Below are 24,583 nucleotides of genomic sequence, written 5' to 3' on the forward strand. Positions count from 1 at the left end.
ATGACTGGTGGCACAGTTGCAGGGTCCGTTAAGAGAGAGAAAAAAGTGATGAGAGTTAAAATCCCACGCAGAAGAATTAACTCCTTATGAGTTTGGAACTTCCACAGAGAACCCATTAAATCAAGACGAGGGTGTGTGAGGTTCTACTCACCGCCATTTTTTATCATCCAAACCCTTGACGCCCTTATCACTAAAAGAAAAACATAATCACCAGCAAAGTTGCACGAAAATTCATTTTTTCCAATTAGTCCTCAACGGTTATGGCAGTGACCAATTGAATATTAATCAGGAGGTCAGTAGAAGCATCGGCATCAGTCTATATGTTGGATATTTTGATTTTCAGAAAGACTAAAAACTAAAGAATTCCACAGGGAACTCGAGTCAACTAAAATTACATCAAAATAAAAAAGATCTCACATGTAAATATTTCAAAACCAAATACAATGCTCAACAACAAAAAATAACTCTATCCCCCTAAATATTTTCATCCATTAAAATCTCCATTTATTCTAACCAGATCTGGTCCCAAACACACTTTTTGCATTGAATTCTTTTCCAATAATGTGATCCAAACCTTATCATTCAACCTGGCTTGTCTGGACCAGGATTCATTCAACATGACCCAAACCCAAACCGGAACCCAAATGCATCAACCGAACCAAGTCAGGCTCAGTACTGGTTCCAACCAAACCAGGTCCACGTCAGCATGAGACGAGTCAGTTGATACGATACGATAACACCATCTAGAAAACGGCAATGGCAGTCAAAAAAACACGCCCTTTAAATAAATCCCTTTTGTTTTTTTTTCCCAAAAAACCCCTCACACTTCTCCATAATCACAACCACTACCACCGTCTTCAAATCCCATTTTCCGACCGTTGTCCGAGAGTGGCATTTTCGTTGTTTTGTTTAAATTCTAGTCTTCTTTTGTATAACCCTTGCTAATTTCACGCTTCGTTCTTCTCCTACTCCCAACCATCTCCCCGTTTGACCGCCTTCTTCTCGTTCATGGCCTTGCTCTTCGTTCCTTCTCCTACGACCTCGCCAAACCCTAGAAACTCTCGATCGGAAACCTAGATTTGCACTAGAGATCGGCGGATCCAGGGGCGGCGGAGGATGGCGGGGGTTTCGATTGGCCTCCTCCTTCCGTCTTGGTGGGAGATCGAGGTCACTGTGTCCGCGGCGCTCTTCGTTATCGCTGTGTACTCCTTGTTCGAGAAGTTTTACTCCTGTGGATGCGCGGAGGATGGCCGGAAGAAAGGTGCGGAGGAGGCGGCGCTGGCGAGTGAGCCCCTTCTTCGTGATTCTGATGAGAAAGAAAAGGTTTGATTTTTCGAGGAAGTCTTTTTGTTTGGTCTCTGACTCTCTGGATCGTGTTTTTGTTGAAGTTATATCTTAAATTCAATGAAATTATTGAAGAATTATTATTATTATTTTAATTGTTTGCCTTAATTTTGCTTGTAATTTTGGTTATACTGGTGATTAGGGTTTTCGTTTTTGATCGTTGTTTAGTATTCTCTTGATTGGTTAATCTTGGAGCGGTGTTACTGAAGAAGTACTAGAAATGCTCTTTGGAGACAAAGATATCAAAGAAGTTATTTTGGGAAGATGTATCGGTCACAAGGGTTTATCCACTGTAGAAATAGTGTTGGGTATGACAAGTCAACGCTAACTACAATGAATGCGTAGACACCAGGAGTTGTGTAGCAAGTTGAGCACACAAAGTTTAATATTGGCTGTTGTATTCAAGATGATTGAAATGTATTGGTTATGAATGAATAGTGTCTAGTATTTGAGGAAGATAAAAGATTGGGTTTATACATAATTATTTTATGGCAGTTTGTAAGAGAGTGATTGGGAATTTTGAAGCATTAATGATGTCCTTGGTGAACCAATTATGCTTTTTTGTTTTGAAGGTTTATGCCATGGCTTTGTGCTAATTCATCTAATAGTAAAATTTAGAAAGAGAGGCAGATCTGTGTTTAGCATATGGATTGATGTAAACTATTCCTGCTTCCAGTACATTTAGAAATGGAACAGTCATTGTTAAATTCATCGGGTGATGAATAATAGGTATGACTGAGAAGTTATTAATGCAAGAACTATGGTAGCGTGAGTCGTGACAATAGATTTCCAATAGCAAACACATTTCACTAAAGTTCAATGTTGTTTTTTTTTCTTATTATTTCATCGTTGATGTTAAGTTATTGTACCATGAAATTGAACTCTTCTAGTCAGTTCTCTTTGCTGATGATATTATATCATATATAAAGTAAGTGAAGTAATAGTTTTCAGGAAATTTGAATTGTTTACCATAAAAGCTCAAAGGATGATTTGATGAGAAAAATTTGACCTTAGAATTGAGCTGGTGGATGAGTTGGACAAGTGTGATTGAAATTCTATATATGGCCAACCACTTTGAAGTTGAAGTGTAGATTTTACATTATTGTGATTACACTTCATGTATTTTACAAAATGAAGTCAGCTTGTAGCCTTGTAAAGAAACTATAACAGTGTGTCATAGAGGATGATGCCTTGATGGTGAGTGGCATTGAAAATTTTGCAACTTGCTACAAAAGTATTTTGTGTAGTTAAAGATAAAGACGGAAAAAGGGTGTCAAAGTCCTACTAGTCCAGTGTCACAAGAGGTAAGTTATTTGTAATCTACTAGGAAGGCAGGCACAGGGATGAAAGTAAACATCTGGAGAGAAATGTTAAGAAACAATGTAAGTGTAAAGTATGAAAAAGGAAATTTGAAGGGAGACGAGAATGGATTGGTCCAAAATAGTTTTTTCTGGTGATTTGCATTGTTGTTCCATATTAGCGTTATTAAAAGCACAAAAAGCGTTTGCTTTGGAGCCCAAGCGAGGCTAAGCAAGGCTATAGCACCTGGCGAAGCGACATTAAAGAAGCGATGTCTAAGTGAGCGCTTTTGTTAGTTTTCTCTTTTTTTTTACATTTAAAATGCTTTATAGGAAACTATATTGTAGAGTAATAAATGCTTTTTAGGAAAGATGAACAATTATACTTGGAAAGTGTAGTTTTCTATTTTTTTCAAAACAAATTAAGGCAACTTTTTGGAATATGGAGAGACTTTTTAGGAGAGAATAAAACAAAGAGAGAAATAAAACAAGGAAAGAGTTTTTAAAAAAGAAACTTTTTTAAGAAAACTAAAGGAAAACTTGAGAGATTTTTTGTGAAAGATAAGTTTAATTGAGGAAAATTTTATAAGAAAACTTCAATCGACAATGGTTCAAACTCTAGTTCTTGAGCGAGAATTATGGAACAATTTGATTTATATGAAACAATAGCCTAGGTAATGCGGAAGATGGCCTAATAGAGTTTGATAATGATATGACTAGAATTAAGATTCTAAATTAGGTGTTGTATACTAAACTTGAAAATTTGGATTGTCTTTTATGGTTATATGTTAATGTTTTTATTTTGGATCTTCAATATTTTAGTAAATGATTATTATATTAACTTAAGTTCAATCTTATGCAATTTCAATGTTGTTTTCTTTCTTTTTTACTTTTTGTATTTTAAATAGTGCTTCATGTCTCTTAGGCGAGCGCCTAGGGTGGGGCTTAGCACCTGAAGCAATTTACATTCTCATCTCCTTAAGGGCGCTTAGCGCTTTTAAATACACTGGTCCATATATGTTGAGAGTAAGGCTTATTAGTGGTTGCACTTCCTGTTTCATACATGATGATTTATCGTTTGCGTCATCACAGGTTTTGCTTCTAATTAATTATATGGCCAAATAGGTCCCCTTTATATTGAAGGTTCACTAAGTGTTTTGTATCACATGATAATGCCAGCAAATAGTTTAATTTCTTGCGAGTTTTCTCCATAGGTTCTATCCTTTAACATTATAACTTAAGTTTTGTCATTTATTTTATAAATTGTGGTGTGTGATGAAATAATTCTTCCGTTTTTTTGACATGCAGTTCTCCACTTCTTTTGTAGATGAGCCATGTAAAAGGAGATTCTCAAGGCACTTCTTCATATTTGATCAAGGTAATTCTTGGATACAGAATAGCCTATCAGTCATTGGGAGTCGTTTGCCAATTGTTTTTTATAGTTGATGCTGAAGAAGCTCCTTTCTTCCCCCTTATTTATCTACATTTACTTGTGTCTCAGTTGGAATTGTTGGCTGCCAAGAATCTAATTGGTGCAAACTTGAATGGCACATCTGATCCGTATGCTATTATCACTTGTGGTGAACAGAAAAAATTTAGGTGACTACCACGGACTTTCTTGAGCTTTTAATTGATGATTTATCTAGACTGCTGTATGTTAACATGCAGCTAATAAATCTCAAGCTGAACTTTGTGGTGTTGCTTATTTGATATTTTTGTTATAAAGACTGTACAATGCATGCAACTTTGTTTTAAAAGAAGAAACAGTTCATTGACTGGCACATTTAAAGGTTAATCCAGTGAATCAACTGTTGATTAATATTACGGTGACCACCAAACGCAGCTTGTTCCTTGCGCATGATGATCTTTAAATTCTTTCTTTGAAATTCAATGCCCATTTTCACTCTTGCAGAACATCAACTAAAGTTTTTTGTATGATCTATGATCATCTTGTCTCTAATTCTCACATGTTTCTAGGTATGAGCTTAGGAAAATAATCTTTTATTTTAAAATCAAGCAACTGAATTTATGGATGGTTCATAATTAATACGTATGCTCTCTTGTTAGTATGTGTCTGTATCATGGAATATTTGGTATTGCTGAATTTTGCATTTTTTACCGTGAGTATTGTGCTATGCATATGGTTCTTTTGACTAATGCCTGATACCTATCTAGCTGTTATTATGCAACTGAAAAATGTTCTTTAAGTTTTATTCATGTTCATGCAGTTCCATGGTTCCTGGTTCAAGAAATCCAATGTGGGGAGAGGAGTTCAATTTTTTTGTTGATGCGCTTCCTGTCCAGGTTTTCTGTGCTTTCAGTTTCCCAACATTAACGTTTTCATTTGCACAAGCTTCTTTGGTTAAATTGCTGCTCATGGGCTATGTTGCTTAGCAAATATTATGTCTTGTCCCTTCTTGTACCATGCTATGCCACCTGGCAACACTTTTTTTTGTGAGCACAATACTTGACTTTGATCTCATTGCCAATTGTTGCACTATTTTGGTGCTGATGCACTGGTTGCAGTTCTCTAACTAGAACATTGTTACTTCAACATGGTGATAACATCATGTGCTGCTTTATTTATCCTGATTGGCAGTGCCCTGATGCTTGTAGTAGAATCCAAATACAATGTAGTTTCAGTATGAATACTTAAATGTGCATTTCATTGTGCCAGTTACATCTCATCATATGCAACTGTCCAACAAATTATGACATTTAAGAAATAAATGCATCTTTGACTAACCACCCTTCGTAATATGTAACATGTCATTCTTGGTTTATAAGTTTGTTATTTTTTATTTGGTGATTTATGAAAACTGAGAGCAATAAGGGATAGGAATAACTAATTTAGCTTGGTTGGGTTTGATCCTAGAGAATGGAAACTGCAAGGAGATGTTTGGTTGGGGTTAAGATTGCCACCTTAAGGGAAACTTTTTCAAATATTGAGTTGGAGGGAAACTTTTTATCTAAGCTAACTAAAGTTTGACTTAGGTAATACCAATGAAAATTAAATATTTTAATATTAAAAATTATTTTTTGAAATATTAGTAAGTGTTTATTATAGTGATAATATTTAAAATTAATTACTGAATATATTTATTTAAATAATAATATTTTTGTTAAATAGATTATAAAATGTTTGGTTGAGGGGATGTTGCTTATCCCCCAACCAAATATGGTGCAAGAGTAGAAACTTGCTTGGTAGAAGTAAGCATCAATCCTTTAATATGGGTAAATTGCTTTGTTTCATTCAAGCCCTATTTAATTAATATGCTCCATTACTAGAAACAAAGGAAAACAAGGAATCAAAACTCAAATCAATGGTGAAGAAATCCTTCAAGGATTTCAATGACATCAACGAAAAAAAGATAGAAATAAATTCCTAATAAAAACAATCATCTTTCATATTGATTTATTAATGCTTATATATGATTTAAAAGGAAATCTTAAAAACTTTTAAAGAGAAAAGTCAAAAACTACCCCACTTAGCTTCTAATAAAAATAAGCATAAGACTATTTATGGAAATAAGTGTTAGGATGAGGCTATATGGAATATAGAGAGAATGAAGAGAGGAAGAATGAGATGAAGAATAATGATCTTCATGTAGTGATGTATACAAGTATATATAGACACAAGAAGTAAAAAGGCTAAAAATGGGCTATATAGTAATGGGCTCTTTAACACCCCTTCAAAACTCAAGGTGGATTAGGATGATCCGAGACACGAGTTTGAGAAGATGGAATCGATGTTGTTCTCGAGTTTGGGCCTTGGTGAAGAAATCGGCAACTTGAGACTCGGAGCAGCACATCTCGAAGAGCAATGGTCGATTCTTTCGACAATATCGAACGTGTGAAAAATGCATCAACACCAATATGTTTGGTTAATTCATGCTTCACGGGGTCATTGGCAATTTGTATAGCACCAGTGTTGTCACAAAGAAGAGGAGTGGGAGTATTACATGAGACACCAAATTCAGACGAGAACCAACGAAGCCATACAATTTCGGGATGTGGTAGTAGCAAGTGCCCGAGTTACGCCTCGAGTACTAGAACGTGACACTGCGATCATGTTTCTTGGACTTCCATGCAGAAGAGAAGTGCAAGAAATATCGCGATAACCGATGATGGACCGACGATCAGTAGGGTCACTTGCCCAAGTGGAATCCGGTAAAGCGTGAAGTCGAAGCGGACTAGAATGAGCATAAAAATGCAGCGTCGTGATCGTCGTCCCTAGATAACGCAACACGCGAAGTAAAATGACCATAGTGGACGGAGTAGGAGTACTAACGAGTCGGCTCGAAAGACATGAACAACATGAGCAATATCCGGCACAGTAACGGTAAGATAGACAAGGGTCGCCTACGATATGACGATAACGAGAAGGATCCTCTAGTGGTGTGCCATCCGTAGGGTCGAGTTTGAACATGAAGCTCCATAGGGTGTGGCGGCGATCAGGTGAATCGAGTAAGGCCGGAGTGTATAATGAGGTCCACGAATATATCGATGTTGAGAAAGATAGTAACCATCATCAGTAGAAGTCACCTCAGATCCCGGAAAAATAGGGCGAGGAGGTCCTAAATCGGACATCATAAAACGCTGCATTTGAGACGTTTGCTTCACAAAACAATATACTCCATATCATCACCGATGATCAACATATCATCAACATAAAAGCAAAAAGCAAAGTGCGACCACTACCGAGAGGTATGAATGAATAATGCGAGGATCATGATCACTGGCAAGAAACCACCGCACGCACTACGGAACTAAATCGCTCGAAACCAAGCATGTGGAGCTTGCTCGAGACCATAGAGAGCTCGACGAGGCGACAAAGCATAACCTTTAGATGTCTCGATGCCGTGGGGTGGATGCATGTATACCTCCTCGTGTAAATCACCGTGAAGAAAAAGCATTCTTCACATCCATCCGAGATAGTCCAAGAGCGAGCAGACCAGCGTGATCAGTCTGAGCGTGAGTCGGGATGAGGCAGGGAGCAAAAAGTCTCATCATAATCCAGGCCACTGTGCCCTGCGAAAAACCACGAGCCACGAGGCGAGCCTTAGCGTTCCAGTGAACCATCGACTTTTGTCTTGACCTTGTACACCCACTTGCATGTAATTGGAGTGGGCGTGAGCGAGTGGAGGAACAATATCAGGTGCCGTGCTTTTTCCGAGTTTTGAAAGCTCCTCAGATACCAATCGCCACTCATGGATACTAGCTGCTTCGATAGAGTGTTGGGCTCATCATACCGCACCAAAGAATAGGGAAAACCATATCTCGTCTGTGCGAAATGAGTACTCGATCACGAAGGTCATCCGAGACGCTGAGGCGGGTAAAAGACCATCGGGTGACTGCAATCGGGTAGCTTGGTACGGAGTATCGGAAGGAATAGGAATAGGGAGTTGAGGGATCTTGGGGAACTTTAGGCGCTACTGACGATAGTGAAAAGGGAAAGGTGTCGGGAGGCGAGGGATGACGGTATAGCGGAAGATGGATTTGAAGGTGGAACAAGAGATGAAGAAGGAACAGCGGGAGACTACATAGTAGGGAACTAAGTCGAAGGAGAAAGTCGAAGAAGCGAAATAGACTACGGGAAAGGGAGAGGAAAAGGGAGGTCGAGTGGCTAAAGAGTAGAAATAAGGACGACTCGTCGAAAAGTGACATCACGAGATATCGCGAATGCTGACAGCGGAAGAGTCATAGCAGCGATAACCCTATATGTTCGAGACTATACCCAAAGAAAGACACACTCAATCGATTGAGTCGTTAACTTAGTACATTCGATGAGGGTCTGAGTAAGACATAGCAGACACTGACCAAAGACACGAAGATGATTATAACGAGGAGGAGAGCGAAACAAGATTTCTCCGGGACATTTACACTGAAGGGAAGATGATGGTTGCATGTTAATGAGATAAAAGCTGATGTAGGCAAACCGACCAGACCCGAAATGAGCGAGAACAAAAGGCGAAATTAGGGAGAGTCGAAGCGGGCCCTCAAAATCATGTGGACGATGTTTTACGTTCGACGATCCCATTACGCGGTGAGCACCGGGACAAGAAAGTTGAGGAAGAGTCACTCCGGATGAGGAGGAAATTGATGAAAAACGGTGAGCTGGATACTCTCCCCGAATCGGAGCGAAAAATACGAGATAGCGGTAGAAAGCGAGGGTGTGAACCATGCTAGCAAATGAGCGATAGATGGATAACGATTGAGATCGATGTTTCATGAAGTAGACCCGGGGTATATCTCAGAGTAATCATCGATGAAAATGACATAATACTTGTGACCACCTTTGGAAGTAAAAGGCGCGGGACCCCAGAACATCGAATGAACTAAATCAAAAAGACGACTAGACTTAGATGCTTTGCGAGTATGGCGGATGTACTTGCTTGCCAAAGCTTACTGACCCTGAATAATGAAAACCAACATCGAGTAGACCACGGGACCCGGACACCTTGATGAACTAAGGAGGAGACAAACGTGAGCCGATAGATGACGCTAGGAGCGATGATGCCACTGTGGAAAGGTAAAGCGGAAGGAGGAAGCGGATCCTTGAACATGGATCGTAGAGCGAGGATCTCGTGGATGGCGTGAGCGTAGGTAGAAGGAAGAGGAAGAGAAAGGACGATCTAGAGCGTGAGAGCACCGAGAACCACTCACGGTAGATGGCGATTAGATCCACGACTTTGGTCGAGCGGTCCTCGCAGCATAGCAAGAAGAATCATCAAACCCGACAAAAGCGAGTGAAGGGCTCGGTGGTGACCATGAGACATAAGATTCATAGGCAGGGCTGAGGAGCGAGGGACACATCGAGAGCGATGAAATCGAGAAGTAGAAAGAATCCCTTGATGTGAAAACAGACAAGAAGTTCCATCGGTGATGCGAATATCACGCATCCATCGGGAGCGAGTTTGCGGGGATGAAAAGCGAGAATCAGCCGAGGTCGTGTGAAAAGAAGCCCCACGAGTCTAAAAACCCAAGAGGAAAGTAGTAGTACCGAGGTGACATCGAGGCGGCCGGATCCGGATGTCTGGACGGGAGGATCGAGAGAGAAGCCCAGGGAGCAACTCCGCGGCAGAGATCCAGGAGGAGCGCTCGATCGAGCTTCAGAGAAGCTGCTCGAGGGATGCAACATTTGAACGGTCGCGAGCACGAGCTGACTGTCTTCTTCTGCATGGGTGCGGGTGATGAAGTCAACGAAGGACTCTGTAATCACCGCAGGGCCGATGAGAAGCGCCAAAACGATAGGTGTGAGATCACGGGTAGTAGCGAAAGGCACGAGACGCTTTTCTCCTCGTGAATCAAGTGGCAAGTGCTTGCAAGAAAGGTCGGAAGAGGATTCGCTCAAAAGTGCGATCGTCGCAGGCTCGAAACTCGGAGGCGGAGGCGCATCGCAAACCGAAACATGAGGTTTTTGTTGCTTTCGTGTTTTTCTTTGCAAAGCAATTCTTGCAACCGGAGCATCCCTTTTGGCACCATAGCATCCAATGACCGAGATACGAGTGAATACCGTGTGAGAATTCCTCCACCGATAGATCCATCTGTTGAGACTATCGCGGGTTTTTGTAGTAGGAGAAAGCCCGAGTGCCTCAGCTGGTGTGTAGATAGCGTTGTTGAAGATAGTCCCAAATTTCTTTTGGCGATAAATGATCAATAAAGCTCATCCCGATGGAAGCGTCGATGACTCATGCCAAGATAGCCACGACACGATCATCGACGAACCCGCCAAGCCTTGACACCACTGCGATGAGTCGTCGCCTCATCGGAGGATCGTCGAGAGCAGATGAGGAGGCTGAACCAATTGATCGCAAGAGCATACGTCTCGAAAATGCCCACTCACGATAATTTTGACCCGTTAAGTCTAATGTCGATGTGAGGGAAGGCACCAGCTGCCAATAATCGAGATTCGGAGGAGCGAGCTGGGATCGACATTTTAAACACTGCGCACAATTCTTGTTTTATATTCTGTGCCCTATGTATCTCGTATGTCGATCTGTACATCAGTCACATGCGTCTTATGTGTCGATCAGTGTATTAGAATCATATGCACATCAGCGCTCTTGTTTGCTCAGCTTGTCGGTGCTTTGAAGAAGGAGAAGAGGACGGCGGCAACTTGAGGAAGGAAGAAGCCGGCGACTTGAGAAAGAAGGTCGGGCGTCTTGAGTGAGGCCGACAACTTTAGGATGGGAAAATACCGGCGACTTGGCGGAGGCCGTGAGATGAATGAGGAGAGATAGCGATGATGACCGGTGAGAAGAGAAAGGGTCGGCGTCTTGAGGGAGGCCAACAACTGCGGAGGGCGGAGATGGCCGGAGAAGATGGCGATGATGGCCGGTGAGAAGAGAGGATTGGCTTCTTGAGGAGGCCAAGAAGTGAGTTGAGGAGGCCGGCGGAGATGGCCGGAGAAGATGGCGATGATGGCGCGAAGATGACGGGTTAATTTCTAAACCCTCTCTGATACCATGTTAGAATGAGGCTATATGGAATATAGAGAGAATGAAGAGAGGAAGAATGAGATGAAGAATAATGATCTTCATGTAGTGATGTATACAAGTATATATAGACACAAGAAGTAAAAGGCTAAAATGGGCTATATAGTAATGGGCTCTTTAACAATAAGAAATCAGATAACAAGGGTCTTGATTTAGCAAATAACTCTAGTAAATAAACTCCTACAATGGTAAGACCAAATTAATTAAGACTTCTGTCTACAATAGACCTTGAATTGTATAGGATGATCCAAGGTCTTTCCAAATATAGATTTTTCAGAAGGATCATTAGTGTGTGTTCCTATCATTTGTGAATACATATTAGTTCTGGCTTCCAAAATATTCATAAAGTTCTATTTTATTTACGTCAAGGTATGTGGTATAGGAGCTTTGGTGTGCAGTTTGTATTTTGTTTTATTTTATTTTATTTATTATTATTTTAAGCAAAATCTCATTACATGTCACATGTTTTACTCTTCCTTGATTTCATTAACGGTGCTAGGTATCTTTTGTATGGTATTATTGTAAAATTTGAAGTTGCTTGAAAGGTGGCCATTAATTGCATTATGACCCAACAATTAAAACTTTAACAGGACACGGTTCTCCTTTTGTTTTCTAGGCATGCATTTTGGTTCTCTTATTGTGATTTTTCATATTGCATTTTTTTTAGTTATTTAGGATTCTTTGGGATACACCCACTTATGGTCATATAAGATGCCTTTTTAATTCTATTTATGCATGATCATGGGCTGAGTATGTTCAACTTTTTTGACTGAATATCTGATATTTTCTTGAATTACTTTTGTTTTTATATTTTGTCTTCCTAGTCACAAGAGTTCCTTAACAGAACTTTAGAAGACTGAGGATTGTCTTATTACATTTATGCTATCTTTGGTTATTGCGGCGCATACATGTCATGGACTTTGTTTGCAACTTATGGTGTTATACTCAGAAGGGCGCCATGTTAGAACTTATAACCTTATCTTTTTGATTGTAAACTGATGTTGATACATAATGGCCACCTAACTGTCTCAGACAAAATACAGTTCCCTTTTGGCTGAAAGGACTGTGCCGACCGTCTTTTCTTTATATTGGTTTATGTTTTATATGTCTTATCTGAGCTTCACCTGTGTATGCACCCCGTTTTATGAATCAGTTCTCTTTTTTTTTTTAATATATGTTTTTTTAGATTAAAGTGACGATATATGACTGGGATATTATATGGAAGAGCACTGTTCTTGGATCTGTGACAATACCGGTTGAAAATGAGACCCAAACAGGAGCGGTCTGGTATTCATTGGATAGCACATCAGGGCAGGTAAAGCTTATTCATGCTTCTATGTCTCAGCTATTTTCCTGGACATTGCTTGATCCAATTCTTCTTCTTCTCTTGTGTTTTTTTTGTTTGTCATTTGTTAGGTCTGTCTTCATATTAAAGCAATAAAACTCTCTTCAAGTTCAGCCAGGTTACTTTTCTCCCCTTTCTCTTTTTGTGTTTTTGATCCTAAATGATGCTACTAACTTATTGAATTGGTGTTTGCGTAAACGATAGCTCAACAATGAAGATATTAATATAGTTTTGCTAGGGAACTATGACTATTGTTTTATATCTATATTGTTTGAATTTTATTCCTACATTAACCAGCTAATGCTTATAGTTGCTGGATGATGTCTTTTATTTGTTTAAAATTATGGTTGACTGATATGGCAAAAGTGACTTTGATCTAAGTCATTTACTTAGTTTTGACTTTTAACTTTCTAGTCATGTTGGGTGAAAAAAACATCCAACACTGATATGAACAAGATAGGATAATGAGAGTTTGTGGCCTAAGCATAGAGACAATATTTAGTTAGTGAATAAGGAGATGAAATCATTAATGAACTTTGATGTAGGACTTACGTTCAAGTTCGATTGATATTTAGGTTCAGGAATTTTTTTTTTAAAATTTTTTAATTTTTTTAATTTAGGCTTAGGTATTTTAGTTATGGATTTTGTTATTGTAGAAGGGATTGAGTGCTTTCTATTGAAGGAGCCCGATTTATATAAAGAGGCTATCAAGTCATACACATTGAGAAGAAATATAAAATAGGTAATTACAAATATAAAATTGTATGAGAAATACTAATACTATAAGAATCCGTAACATTCCCCCTCAAGTTGGGGTATATAATATATAATTTTAAACGCAAAGCTTGACAAAATCTCCATGCAATGAGCTTCTGGGAGTGTCTTCATAGAAATATCAGCCAGCTTTTTTAACAACTAACGGAATGGAGTGCACATCTGACCATGCATCTTAACATCACGAAGTGAGAATCAACATCTATATGTTTAGTGCACTAATGGAACGACAAGATTATTAGCAATGAAAGTCGCAACCTTGTTGTCACAATACATCGGTATAGGAAATTGGGCAAATGTACCAGTGTATGTTAGCAAAAAACAAATTCATAATAATTTGCAAGCAGTATGAACTATTGCTCACCTACATTGGACCGAGAAATAGCATGTTTTTTTCTACACCAAGTGATAAAATTGCCACCAATATAGGTACAATATTTTAATAAGTCACGTGAGCTTGCATAATTTGCATCCGAGGATCTAGCAACTTTAAGATGCCGAAGAGATTTGAAGCACAAACCATTACTTAGGAAGGACTTTAAATAGTGAGGTATGCGATACACCCCATTTCATTGAGCCAATAAATCAAGAACATACTCTCTATGAAAGAACAATACCATCATCCGTATAAGTGAGTTCAATGCCTTAAAAAATATTTGAGAAGCGCAAGATCTTTTGTCACAAAGCGAGTGGGGAAGCAGTTTGTATCTAAAATACCATTTTGTCACTGCCAACAATTAGTATATCATCAACATAGACAATAAGTGCCATCGAGCCAGAATCCTTATGCATGGTAAAAACTAAATGATCAACAGATGAAGGAACACACCCAATTTTTTTAATGGCTTGGCAAAATTGTCAAACCATGCACGAGGACTTTGCTTAAGTCCATAGATGGCCTATTTAAGCTTGTAGTTGCTCTCCTAACTAGAAAATCTAGTGGTTGCTGCATGTAGACATCCTTGGAGAGTCACCATACAAAAAGTCATTCTTAATATCAAGTTGATAAATGTGGCATCCAAAATTCACAGCAATAGAGACCAAACTGTAACTAAATTAAGCTGTACAACAGGCGAAAAGGTCCTAAATAATCGATCTCGTAAATTTGAGTATACCTTTTGGCAACAAGTTAAGCTTTAAGCGCTTTATAGATCCATCAAATGAATATTTAACAATGATCATTCACCTTCCACCTACCACCTACCACCTTCACACAAGAAAGAGGATTAACAAGCTCCCAAGTATCACATGACTGCAAAGCGGCCATGTTTTCTTCCATAGCAAGTGCCTATTTTCTTCCAAAATTTCTAGGAACATAAACACTGGAAAGTGTAAGAGCAAATTATCGAGAATAATGATCAAGGCCAGATCAAGATGTATAATTGGAGATAGAATACTAAGCAGGTGGTGGGCATGACCTTTTTGCCTTATGACGAGTAATAGGTAAATAAAAATCATCCACAAAATCAGGTGATGGATCTTTCTCAGATGAAACATTGCTTGGCGGCTATTGAAATTCTTCTACAATAGTGAGTTGTTTTATCTTAGACTGTCTAGTGGGAGTTGGCTTGGGTCTCTACAAACTTTTGAAAAATCACGTTGCATCCCTAAAGGATGACAATAATTGGAGGATGTGTGGGTGTAGATCAGGGAACATCATCAAGAACAATAGGCTCCAAGGATTTTCCTTCATTGAAATAATGTAGGATATCCTTAAAAAATGTTACATCAGCACTCGCAAAGTAATGTCTTGTGTTTGGATCATAGCACCAATAGTTTTCTTGGGCCCAAGAGTACCCAACAAACATGTACTTTACAAAGCGAGAAGATAATTTATCAAGTGAAAATTGATGAACAAAGCATACTCACTGAAACACATGAGATGATATAGGGAATACATGCACTATTAGGACATAAAGAGAAACAAGCACCTTCCTTCTAACAACGGATAAGGGACTTGTTTGGATTGGCTTCTCAAAGAAGTTCTTTTGGAAAAAGTGCTTTTCTAGAGTAAGTTAAGCACTTTTTTGTATTTTGTGTTTGGATTAAACACTTGTAAGCGGAGCTTTAAAAATAAGCTAAAAAGCGAGTTTTTACACTGATAACTGTGCAGAAAAGCCATTCTCAGTCAATTTTGAACCGAGTGCTTAAGCATAAAAAGCACTACGGGTTTTCAATCTAATCCAAACAAGCCCAAGAAAATCCAGTTGATAAGATAGCAAGCTGTTAGAATAGAATCAGGTCAAAGGACACTCAGAACATGCATTTGAAACATAATGGTACAAGCCACATCCAAGCAAATGTCTAAGTTTCTGTTCAGCCATTCCATTTGTTAGGAGGTAAGAACATTAGAAGAATGGTGTAATATTCCCAATATTTCAAAAAAGGACTAGATAGTGACTCAGAACATGCATTTGAAACATAATGGTATGAGCCACATCAAGCAAATGTCTAAGTTTTTGTTTAGCCATTCCATTTTGTTAGGAGGTAAGAACATAAGAAGAATAGTGTAATATTCCCAATATTTTAAAAAAGGACTAGATAGTGAAGTTCATAAACTCCAAGCGATTATCAGAATGAAAGATGTGAATACTAGAAAAAAATTGTCTTTGAGCAAAAAATTTCTTGGAAATGATTAGGAGTTTCAGATTTATCATGTAATATAAAGACCTAAGTGACTCTAGTACAATCATCATAACCGGCACCAAAAAATATTTATAGCCTCTAACGTTATCGGCCTTGCAAGGGCCCCTTTAAACAAACCATACATTTGAGCTGGTCCTTTTACATTCCACTCCAGAGTGACTAAGAACTTTGTTGAGAAGTTACAAAATGCATATGATGAGGTCAAAACCAAACTAGAGATTTTTAATCGAAATACAAAAGTGATGTATATGCCTATGGGTGTGTGAAGACTTTTAATGTGGATGAGTTGGTGATTGTTCATCACAGAAAGGATTGCTCTCTAGCAGAAACTAACAACACTGAAATGGTGGAAAGTTGGTCCCTGACAAATTCTGAAGAAAATAAATGATAATATATGTAAGGTTGATCTTCCTCCAGACTTATTGATTTTTTTATATTTACTGTTTTTAGATTTATATTCTTATTATTCTTCAAATACTTGGCTTGAGCCTGTTGTCAACTCTGGAATGACTTGTATTTTAAGTGGAGGGGACTAATGTAGGACATGTGGAAGTTTGATTGATATTTAGGTTTAGGAGGCTATATTTTTTTCTTTCTTGTTTTAAGCTTGGGTACTTCAGTTATTTAAGGCTTGGGTGTTTTAATCACTATATTGAATTTTGTGGATCCCGGGAGAACCATTGTAAATGAGATTTTACCACTTTTGTAAGGGGATATTTTTTAAGATGTTTGGGTCTTTTCACCCTAGCTTAACTTTTGTGTGATTTTTTGCACTTTTCCCCTTTAAGGTGAGTTTATCGGTGCCTTTGTTTCTTCAAATTTGTCGTTACCATGTTGTGACCTAGCAATAACCATTATTTATTTTCCAATTTTGAGGGTAGATTTCTGTGATGTCCATGAAGCAGATTTATCGCCTATTGGCCATAGAAGGTGGTTACTCCCGAAAAAGTAGAGATAGAGGCGGTAATGGTTGCTCATAGTTTTAATATGATGATTTGTAGAATCTTGAGTTGTTGAGCCAACCATTAGTACCCTTTAACCCTTTATTAACTAAATGATAGTCAATTCAATTGCTTTTACTCGGGATGCAAAGAAAGAGGGTACAACTTGGCAAAAAATGTGTTGAGGAACTGGCTTTTGTGAAATTGTTTGTAGGGCCTTTTAATGACTCGTGTTAGTGATGTTCACTTCGGAATTTTTTTTCAAGTGCATTTACATTGGGAGGCCATTCCATGTGTTCTCTTTGTTAGATTGTTGTCCTTGATTTGGTTTCAGTGTAGCAAATATCTGTGTTTATGACGCTCTAGTGAAATCACATTTGTAGCTTGCTGTTTGTGGCTATAGTAGTGGACGATCTAGTAGTTAGTGGCTGTTGGATGGCATTCCCTTTATTTAATCTGAGTTTATCTTTTGTTTGCCTATGTTCATAAGGTTCAACGTTAAATTGAAGTGCTGACAGTCTGTTTTTATGTTAATCTACCTGATGATTGAATATATCTTTTGGCATCATCATTGCCAATTATCAGTTATTTTTATTTTTGTAAAAAAAAAAAAAAACTGATTTAATGCTAGCATTTATTCATGGTTATTTTCTTGATCCTTCTAAGTTTTGTTTTTGTTTTTAAATTTTAAAATTGTTATTTTTATTTACCTAGGGCATTGAATGGCATTGCTGGAGCTGATACTCGAAGAAGGATATCTTCAGATAGACAAGGTCCTACGGTCGTTCATCAACAACCTGGGCCTTTGCAGACCATATTCAAACTTCTTCCGGACGAGGTAACTCACTAGGTGTAGCTGGACTGCTGTTGTTTGCACAATTACATGTGCTTACAATTCCAACATTTATCTGAACTGTTACTGGTCTCATTTGAGTTTCTTTTGTTCCAGGTTGCTGATCATAGTTATTCATGCGCGCTTGAAAGGTCCTTTTTGTACCATGGGCGCATGTATGTCTCAGCTTGGCACATTTGCTTCCATTCTAATGTATTCTCTAAGCAAATAAAGGTTTGTAGCAAAATTCTTTGTATTTTTCTAGTATGATTGATACCAGAATATCTGAACATTTAGCTCGATTGGTATTGGGATCTCATTTACACTGCAGACTCGATACATTTCCTTTATTCTTTTAATATATTTGTTATTGTGATCGACTTTTGTGGGACGATATGCACAAAATCTTACAACTTCTAGGTCATTAACTGCTGTCTTGTGTTAGGCTAATATCTTTCTAGCCCGGCCTGTATCTAAGACAATCAATTCTAGACCCAAAACAAACTCAACTTCATTAGGTTTGGGAAACCTTTGTTCTAAATGACCGGCCAATTTATTCCTGTTCCAGTCTGGTCCTGTTGAATTTCTTCTGAAAGAGCAAAGTCCATGCCCACACTGATAATCATGCTTTTTAAGATTTACTTGGGTTGCTCTTCTTATTTTCCTTTCTTTTTCCATGTTATAGGTGGTTATTCCCTTGGGAGATGTAGATGAGGTATGCATTACATCTTCCACTATTTTTATTAGTTAGCAAAGCATTATAGTTTATGTACATGAACATTTTGAAATGTCCTTGTTATTAGCAATGCAGATAAGGAGGAGCCAACATGCATTTATCAATCCTTCAATCACCATTATTCTCCGCATGGGTTCTGGCGGGCATGGTGTTCCTCCCTTGGGAAGCCCAGATGGTTTGTAAACTACCTTTAAATGCTTAACTAAATCATATGTGATTTTGACTTGTTTTCAATTTTATTTTCTCCATGCATGTTATCATATAATTATGGGAAGAAAAAGTATCTTCATTCTTTGTATTTGTTTTGTGTTTTTCAGTTTAATATCATTTGATAGAACTTGGGGAGGAAAAACTAGGAGAAACAATGAAAAATGAATTGATGGTTGTCCGACATGTGATATAATAAGAATGGTCATGTCTTGTGTGGTGTTTTGCCCTTTTTGCTGATGATGAACATTCGTGGTGCTTTTTAGTGTTTTCAACCTTCACTCCCTGTTTGTATTTTCTTTTTTCCTTTAAACTTTATGGACTTGTTGGACATGGATTCTTCCCTTGGAATGTTGATTTATGATTTTTCTCATCACTTGTTTTCTGTCAATTTATTTCTCTTGAAGGGTGTACAATTTTTTATAATTGATATTGGTGGTATTTGGTTTTCATGTTTAAGTATCATATAATGAATGCTTAACATTTCTTCTCTTAAAAATGTTCAACTTTTCCATTTATTCCTGATCGAAAAAATTTATAATACTTAGTTGTCTTTAAATGCTTTTAACAACTTGTTCACATTTTGGATTTTAATTATGAAAATGACAGGCATGGCATGCAGCAAGAAAGTACCAAAAGCATGCTCTATTGAGTTTATCATTGGATGTTTCTGTTAATGCTTATATAACTCATTTTTTATTCTACTTCATATATGACCATATGTCAATCATCTGGTGCTATTCTTTAGCTGTTGTTTTGTTACTTGCAATTGAAAAAGGAATTATGCCAGGTTTCTGGTCTTCCACGTCACTGTAAGATGAATTCTCATGATTTGTAGTCGCAAGCATTAATTTACCATTTCTTTTTGTTTCCATTTTAGGGAGAGTTAGATACAAATTTGCATCCTTTTGGAATAGAAATCACACATTGAGAGCTTTACAGCGTGCAGTAAAGAATTACTCTGTAATGTTAGAAGCTGAAAAGAAGGTATTCTCTTCTTGTGGAAGCTAATTTCTTTGTACTTCTCATTATTTCTTCGGCAATTGCCTCCTGAATGTTCTTGGTATGATCCTTGGGGGTAAAATTGGGTAAATAAGATGAAGAATTGTGGGGTTTGTCTATTTGAACTATTTGTTTTTTATTTACGTTGGTTTGGTAAATATATAAGTGTTGAAAGTGACTGTCAAAATTTGATTTTGTTTTTACCAGTACATTTTAAATACATAGTTGGGGTTATGTTGGATAAATATGATAAGGAACCATTTGATTTGTCTTCCTGGGCTATTTGGTTTTATGTTTTTTAGCTTCAAATACATATCATTATCAATGTTGGAAAGTGACTCATTTATTGATATGTTTTTTCTTGTAAATTTACTTCCACAATCAAATGTAAGATTAGAAGGTTCTCCTGTCGTTATTACTTTCTCTTGACTAAGGAACTTCTGTATATAAATTTCTCTCAACTTTTATTCTTAATTTGTCCTGCCACTGGGTACCGGCATTCTTTCCATACCTCATCTGTTTATGTTCCGGCTAGTCTTCATTGCGCAGAGGTGTTATATTTGTTCCTTCCCGGGAAATTTAATCTATCTCCCAAAATATATCTGTATCTTAGAAAAAATAACATCAGTCCAAGTTCTGTTTGTCTAGAACGTATGCAATCATAGTGAGCATCTTTTTTGGTCAGTCTATGTAAATCTGTTTGATAAAGGTTATCTCGTTTATCTACAATGTTTCTATATTCTTTTTATTTGTTCTTTTTTCTTTCTCTTGCGAAAAATTGAATTTTTTGAATTTATGTACATCTCTTTTGATCTATTTTATTGTATCTACAAAGTGTATAGTTGATTTTGTTTTGTTTTAGACCATCACTGTTACTAGCACCATTTGTTTTCATGAGCTACATGAGCCTTTTATACTTATTTTTATTTCTGTTCTGTGAGTGCCATGGTGTAAGTAGTGGTTCTTGAAGACAATTCAAACACTTTCTGATGGAATGCAGGAAAGGGCGCAGTCAGCGTTACGTGCACACAGTAGTTCTATAAAAGGTAGTAGAAAACAAATGAAAGTCCCGGAAGAGAATGTTGCTGACCCTGGGAAGTTCCAAGCTTTCATCAAAGATGAAGTTTTAGTTTCCATTGTCAATGTACGGACTAAACTTGTATTTAATTAATTTTTGCATATTTGCTGTTTGCCTTATGTCATGCCAATGTTTTGCCAGGATACTTTCCCATGCACAGCCGAGCAATTCTTCACTTTGTTACTGGGTGACGATTCAAGGTTTATACCAGAGTACCGAGCTGCAAGAAAAGATACAAATCTTAATGTGAGTATCATTGCATGGTATTAGCTGAGGTATATGCTCTCAGGCTATTGGAAGCTAGTGTGCTTTTGTAATTTGCTGTGTGTTACTCCCTTCATTTTGAAATACAAGTCGTTTTGAGAATTTTTTTCCCCCAAATAGTTATTGTTTTATAACACCAAAGTTATATTTGTTTTTTTTTTAAATTTTACCCTCATTCAATTTTCTAAGTTATATAAACGAAGAGAGTCATATTCGGAGTCCCAGAGAAAAGGGTATAGTTTTAAGAAAGGGGTAGTTGAGTAATTTGGTTCATTTTTATTTTAAATTTTAAAAAATTTAATGTTATCTTTAATTCTTGTGCAAGATATGTAAACTACATGTATTTTGGAATAGAGTATTATTATACTTCTCATTCTTGTTGGTAAAATTTGCTGCCCTACAGTTTAATGATGCCTTCCTCTTTGAAATGTTCTATAGTTTTAGTTCTCAATTGCTATTTTTCCTGCATTTCTCTGATCATAATGGGTGGTTGCACTGTCATGTATATACCCAGTGATTCTGCTATTGTCTTCTGACTGCATCATGATCTGAACCAAGTCGAGAACCTGAGAGATGTGTTATCTTTTACTAATACTAAAGAATTTTCTAGTTGTTGTTTGGTCAAGAGTGGCTTGTATAAGCTGTTCTGTTATTATATAGTGGCTATGTTGGTTCAAGTGGCCTTCAGTGCAACAACTTCAGTTTGATTTTTGAACTGAATAACTGCTTTAACAGAAAGTGTTTGTATTTTGCATTATTCCCAGATCGGACAGTGGCATGTTGCAGATGAATACAACGGTCAGGTTAGAGAAATAACTTTCAGATCACTTTGCCACAGTCCTATGTGCCCTCCAGATACAGCCATGACAGAGTGGCAGCATGCTGTTCTTTCAGCTGACAAGACAAATTTGGTCAGCTCTTTCTTAGTCAATTTTGTTTCTCATATGTTATTCTCAGGAGTTTTTATATGTTCCTTTGGAAGCAATTATGCTTTTACCCATAATATTTTGATATTTCAGGTTTTTGAGACAGTCCAACAGGTACATGATGTGCCTTTTGGATCTTTTTTTGAGGTACTTACTATGCCTTAACGAATTTTTACCAAAATCCCAGACATTGTTATGGTTGATCAACTCACCGTCAAGTTTACATATGTTACATGTTATTGGAGTTCTAATATTTCAGCTATACAACACAGATTTAGAATGTTCTTTAAAGAAACTTATCATATTGAAGTTTTTCCCTATAACAGAATTAGGAGTTTGAGAATCTTTTGTTTCTAACTTCTAAGCATGCATGTGTGTTTGCGCGTTCGTGTGCATCCGCATTGGAGTGCACAGGGGACAACAGAAGCTGGAAAATTTTCAGTTAATTGGTGTATTCCTTGAACCTGCCATGTACAACCATTCATCAAGGCTTGAGTTTTTTTATTTAAAATTATGTTACATAAACATGGCATGATAGCTGGAATGTTCTTCCCAGTACAAACCTATTTGTCCAGGTTCATCATTTGGTGTCTCAGAGGCCAGAGCTACTTTTGCTTGTTCTTGAAAAGATTGTTTGAGTGCCAACCTACATCAGAACTATTGTTGGACTTTCTCTCAACTTTACAATGTACAAATGCTTTCAACACGTTGCCTTGATTTACTACCCTAATTGGTTGGTTATTGATTTTACATTTAGGTTTACAATTTACTTGGAGAAACCATCTTAAACATAATTTTCCATGTTTCAAGCTTTATGCATATTATTTCATATTGTTGTCAGGCAAGTGATTCTTGTAATTGGATAATCAACAGGTTCATTGCAAGTGGTCACTAAAAACAAGCTCAGAGTCTTCATCTCTGCTTGATATACGAGTTGGTAAATGAGTCGCTGTTATTTACTCAACTTTTTTGTACTTTTGTTCTATTTTTTTGTTGTTGCCTTTTCTGATTAAATCTGTTGAACTATAACATTCTCAATTCCAGTGTTTCTTAAGAGTAATATGGGAATTGTACAGGTGCACACTTTAAGAAATGGTGCATTATGCAGTCTAAGATAAAGTCTGGAGCAGTTGATGAGGTTTGTTTATTGCTTTCATTATTATGTTCTCAATGATTCACCCACTCCCTGATGCATTGCATTCTGATGTTTGTTCTTATTAATCAGTTATCATTATTACAAAGTAATCTTTTTGTCTTGTATGCAATATATTTAGCACTATTGTTCACAATATGATCATTAGCTTCAAAAGATGTATGGATGCTTTCAAGTTTGTGATTCAACACATTCTGCACCACATGATCTAATTCTATTTTAAAAGTAACATTTCAATAACCAGATATTGCATTGCAGCATGTAAATGCATTCAATGTTTCTGTGTAGTTGATAAATCCCCAGTGTCACATATCATTTGATCATTGTTGTTGGAAATTCATACTTCATAGGGTGTTATTTTTTATTCCAAAGTATATCACATTTTGTCATTCACCATTACAAGTCAAAAAATACACAAGGCTCCTTGGATTGAAGCTTATGCACTCTGTGTTTGTTTACTTGTTAACTCAAGAACTCTATTAGTTTGGAAATCATGTTAAACTTACAACCAAACTTCATGGTTACCATATTGAATTTGTGAAAAGTAAAGGTGAATAATGTTTTCCTAGACAACAGTCTCTGCTTGCAGACGCAAATACTAGTGTTCTGACCTCGAGTTAACAATCTGAAAACTCTCTCTCGCTGGTACAGTACAAGAAAGAAGTGGAGTTAATGCTCAATATTGCTCGTAAATATCTTCAGAAGTCGCAGTCTTCCCCTCAAGTACCAAAAGAAGGATCAGGTCCACTTTCAGTTCAAAGTACATGAATTTCAGAAACTCATTGCCAACTCTTTCATTAATACACAATATGTTCATTGTCATGTGTTTGTTCATCTCTTCTGTATACCATTACAAGTGTCATTCATTGTGCCCGGTCTCAACACGAGTATGTGCGGTACCGTTCATATGGTTGTATAATTGTGTGTCTTGGTCTGTTTATGTAGCAGCAGGGACATTTTTTTGTGAACCAAAATGAAATATTTTTTGTTGAGTTTCTCAGTTAGAATTTTGTTGCTGTTTGTTGTGTTGATGCCTTGCTTGTCTTTTGGTGTTGAAGGTTGACAAATTTAGTGAATTATTATACTTAATTTTGAAAGGAAAACTATGTTTCTTCACATTTGATAAGAAGGTATTTTTAAATATTTCAAGGACTTCATGCGAGAGAATTCATTCTGTTTTTCTCATGATAAGGTTGAGTGGACAAGTTTAATGGTTTATAATAATTGTATAGCATAGTTTGATATATATATATATATATATACACAAGTTTAGGTCATCTACAAACGCATGACTTAAAACTAGAGATGTTTGTTTATAGCCATTGGATGATGATCCAGAGGTTATTGTTTATATAAAATGTAGATTTATTATATATAATATTGTGCAACATTGTATGACGTTGTTTAATACTGTTTATAGATCGTAGTTATTGGATAATAATCCAACAATTATTGTGAATGTTCTTATATTTTAAATCTAGGGACGTCATAATTAAAAAAAAATAAAGACGTTCTAATCTTTGCCTCTCATTAATCCTA

The 24,583-nt window shown here is 37.1% G+C and overlaps 1 protein-coding gene across 2 annotated transcripts; it reads left to right on the forward strand.

Moving 5' to 3' along the window:
- Positions 1-983: 983 nt before the first annotated feature.
- LOC120258431 (BAG-associated GRAM protein 1) lies at positions 984-24,054 on the forward strand. 2 transcript variants are annotated; one of them, XM_039265840.1, is made up of 18 exons: positions 984-1,323; positions 3,970-4,020; positions 4,144-4,241; positions 4,871-4,946; positions 12,327-12,455; positions 12,557-12,603; positions 17,561-17,684; positions 17,796-17,912; positions 18,364-18,393; positions 18,490-18,589; positions 19,502-19,608; positions 20,624-20,767; positions 20,843-20,947; positions 21,730-21,876; positions 21,985-22,038; positions 22,765-22,828; positions 22,968-23,029; positions 23,696-24,054. In XM_039265840.1, exons 1-18 carry the CDS (start codon positions 1,117-1,119, stop codon positions 23,810-23,812), a joined length of 1,779 nt encoding a protein of 592 aa, XP_039121774.1. In that variant the 5' UTR covers positions 984-1,116; the 3' UTR covers positions 23,813-24,054. The 2 variants fall into 2 exon arrangements, with proteins under 2 accessions (XP_039121774.1, XP_039121775.1); XM_039265841.1 differs by having other exon boundaries at positions 1,188-1,323; positions 3,951-4,020.
- The last annotated feature ends 529 nt before the right edge of the window (positions 24,055-24,583 follow it).

The sequence above is a fragment of the Dioscorea cayenensis genome, chromosome 4, assembly GCF_009730915.1.
Source record: "Dioscorea cayenensis subsp. rotundata cultivar TDr96_F1 chromosome 4, TDr96_F1_v2_PseudoChromosome.rev07_lg8_w22 25.fasta, whole genome shotgun sequence".
Lineage (NCBI taxonomy): Eukaryota > Viridiplantae > Streptophyta > Magnoliopsida > Dioscoreales > Dioscoreaceae > Dioscorea > Dioscorea cayenensis.

Bases quoted from the DNA above. Each gene is read 5' to 3' on its own strand.
- LOC120258431 (XM_039265840.1), top strand. From the start codon at position 1,117: ATGGCGGGGGTTTCGATTGGCCTCCTCCTTCCGTCTTGGTGGGAGATC. The intron at 17,685-17,795 runs GTAACTCACTAG...CTTTTGTTCCAG, and splicing joins TCAAACTTCTTCCGGACGAG to GTTGCTGATCATAGTTATTC. The intron at 17,913-18,363 runs GTTTGTAGCAAA...TCCATGTTATAG, and splicing joins TATTCTCTAAGCAAATAAAG to GTGGTTATTCCCTTGGGAGA.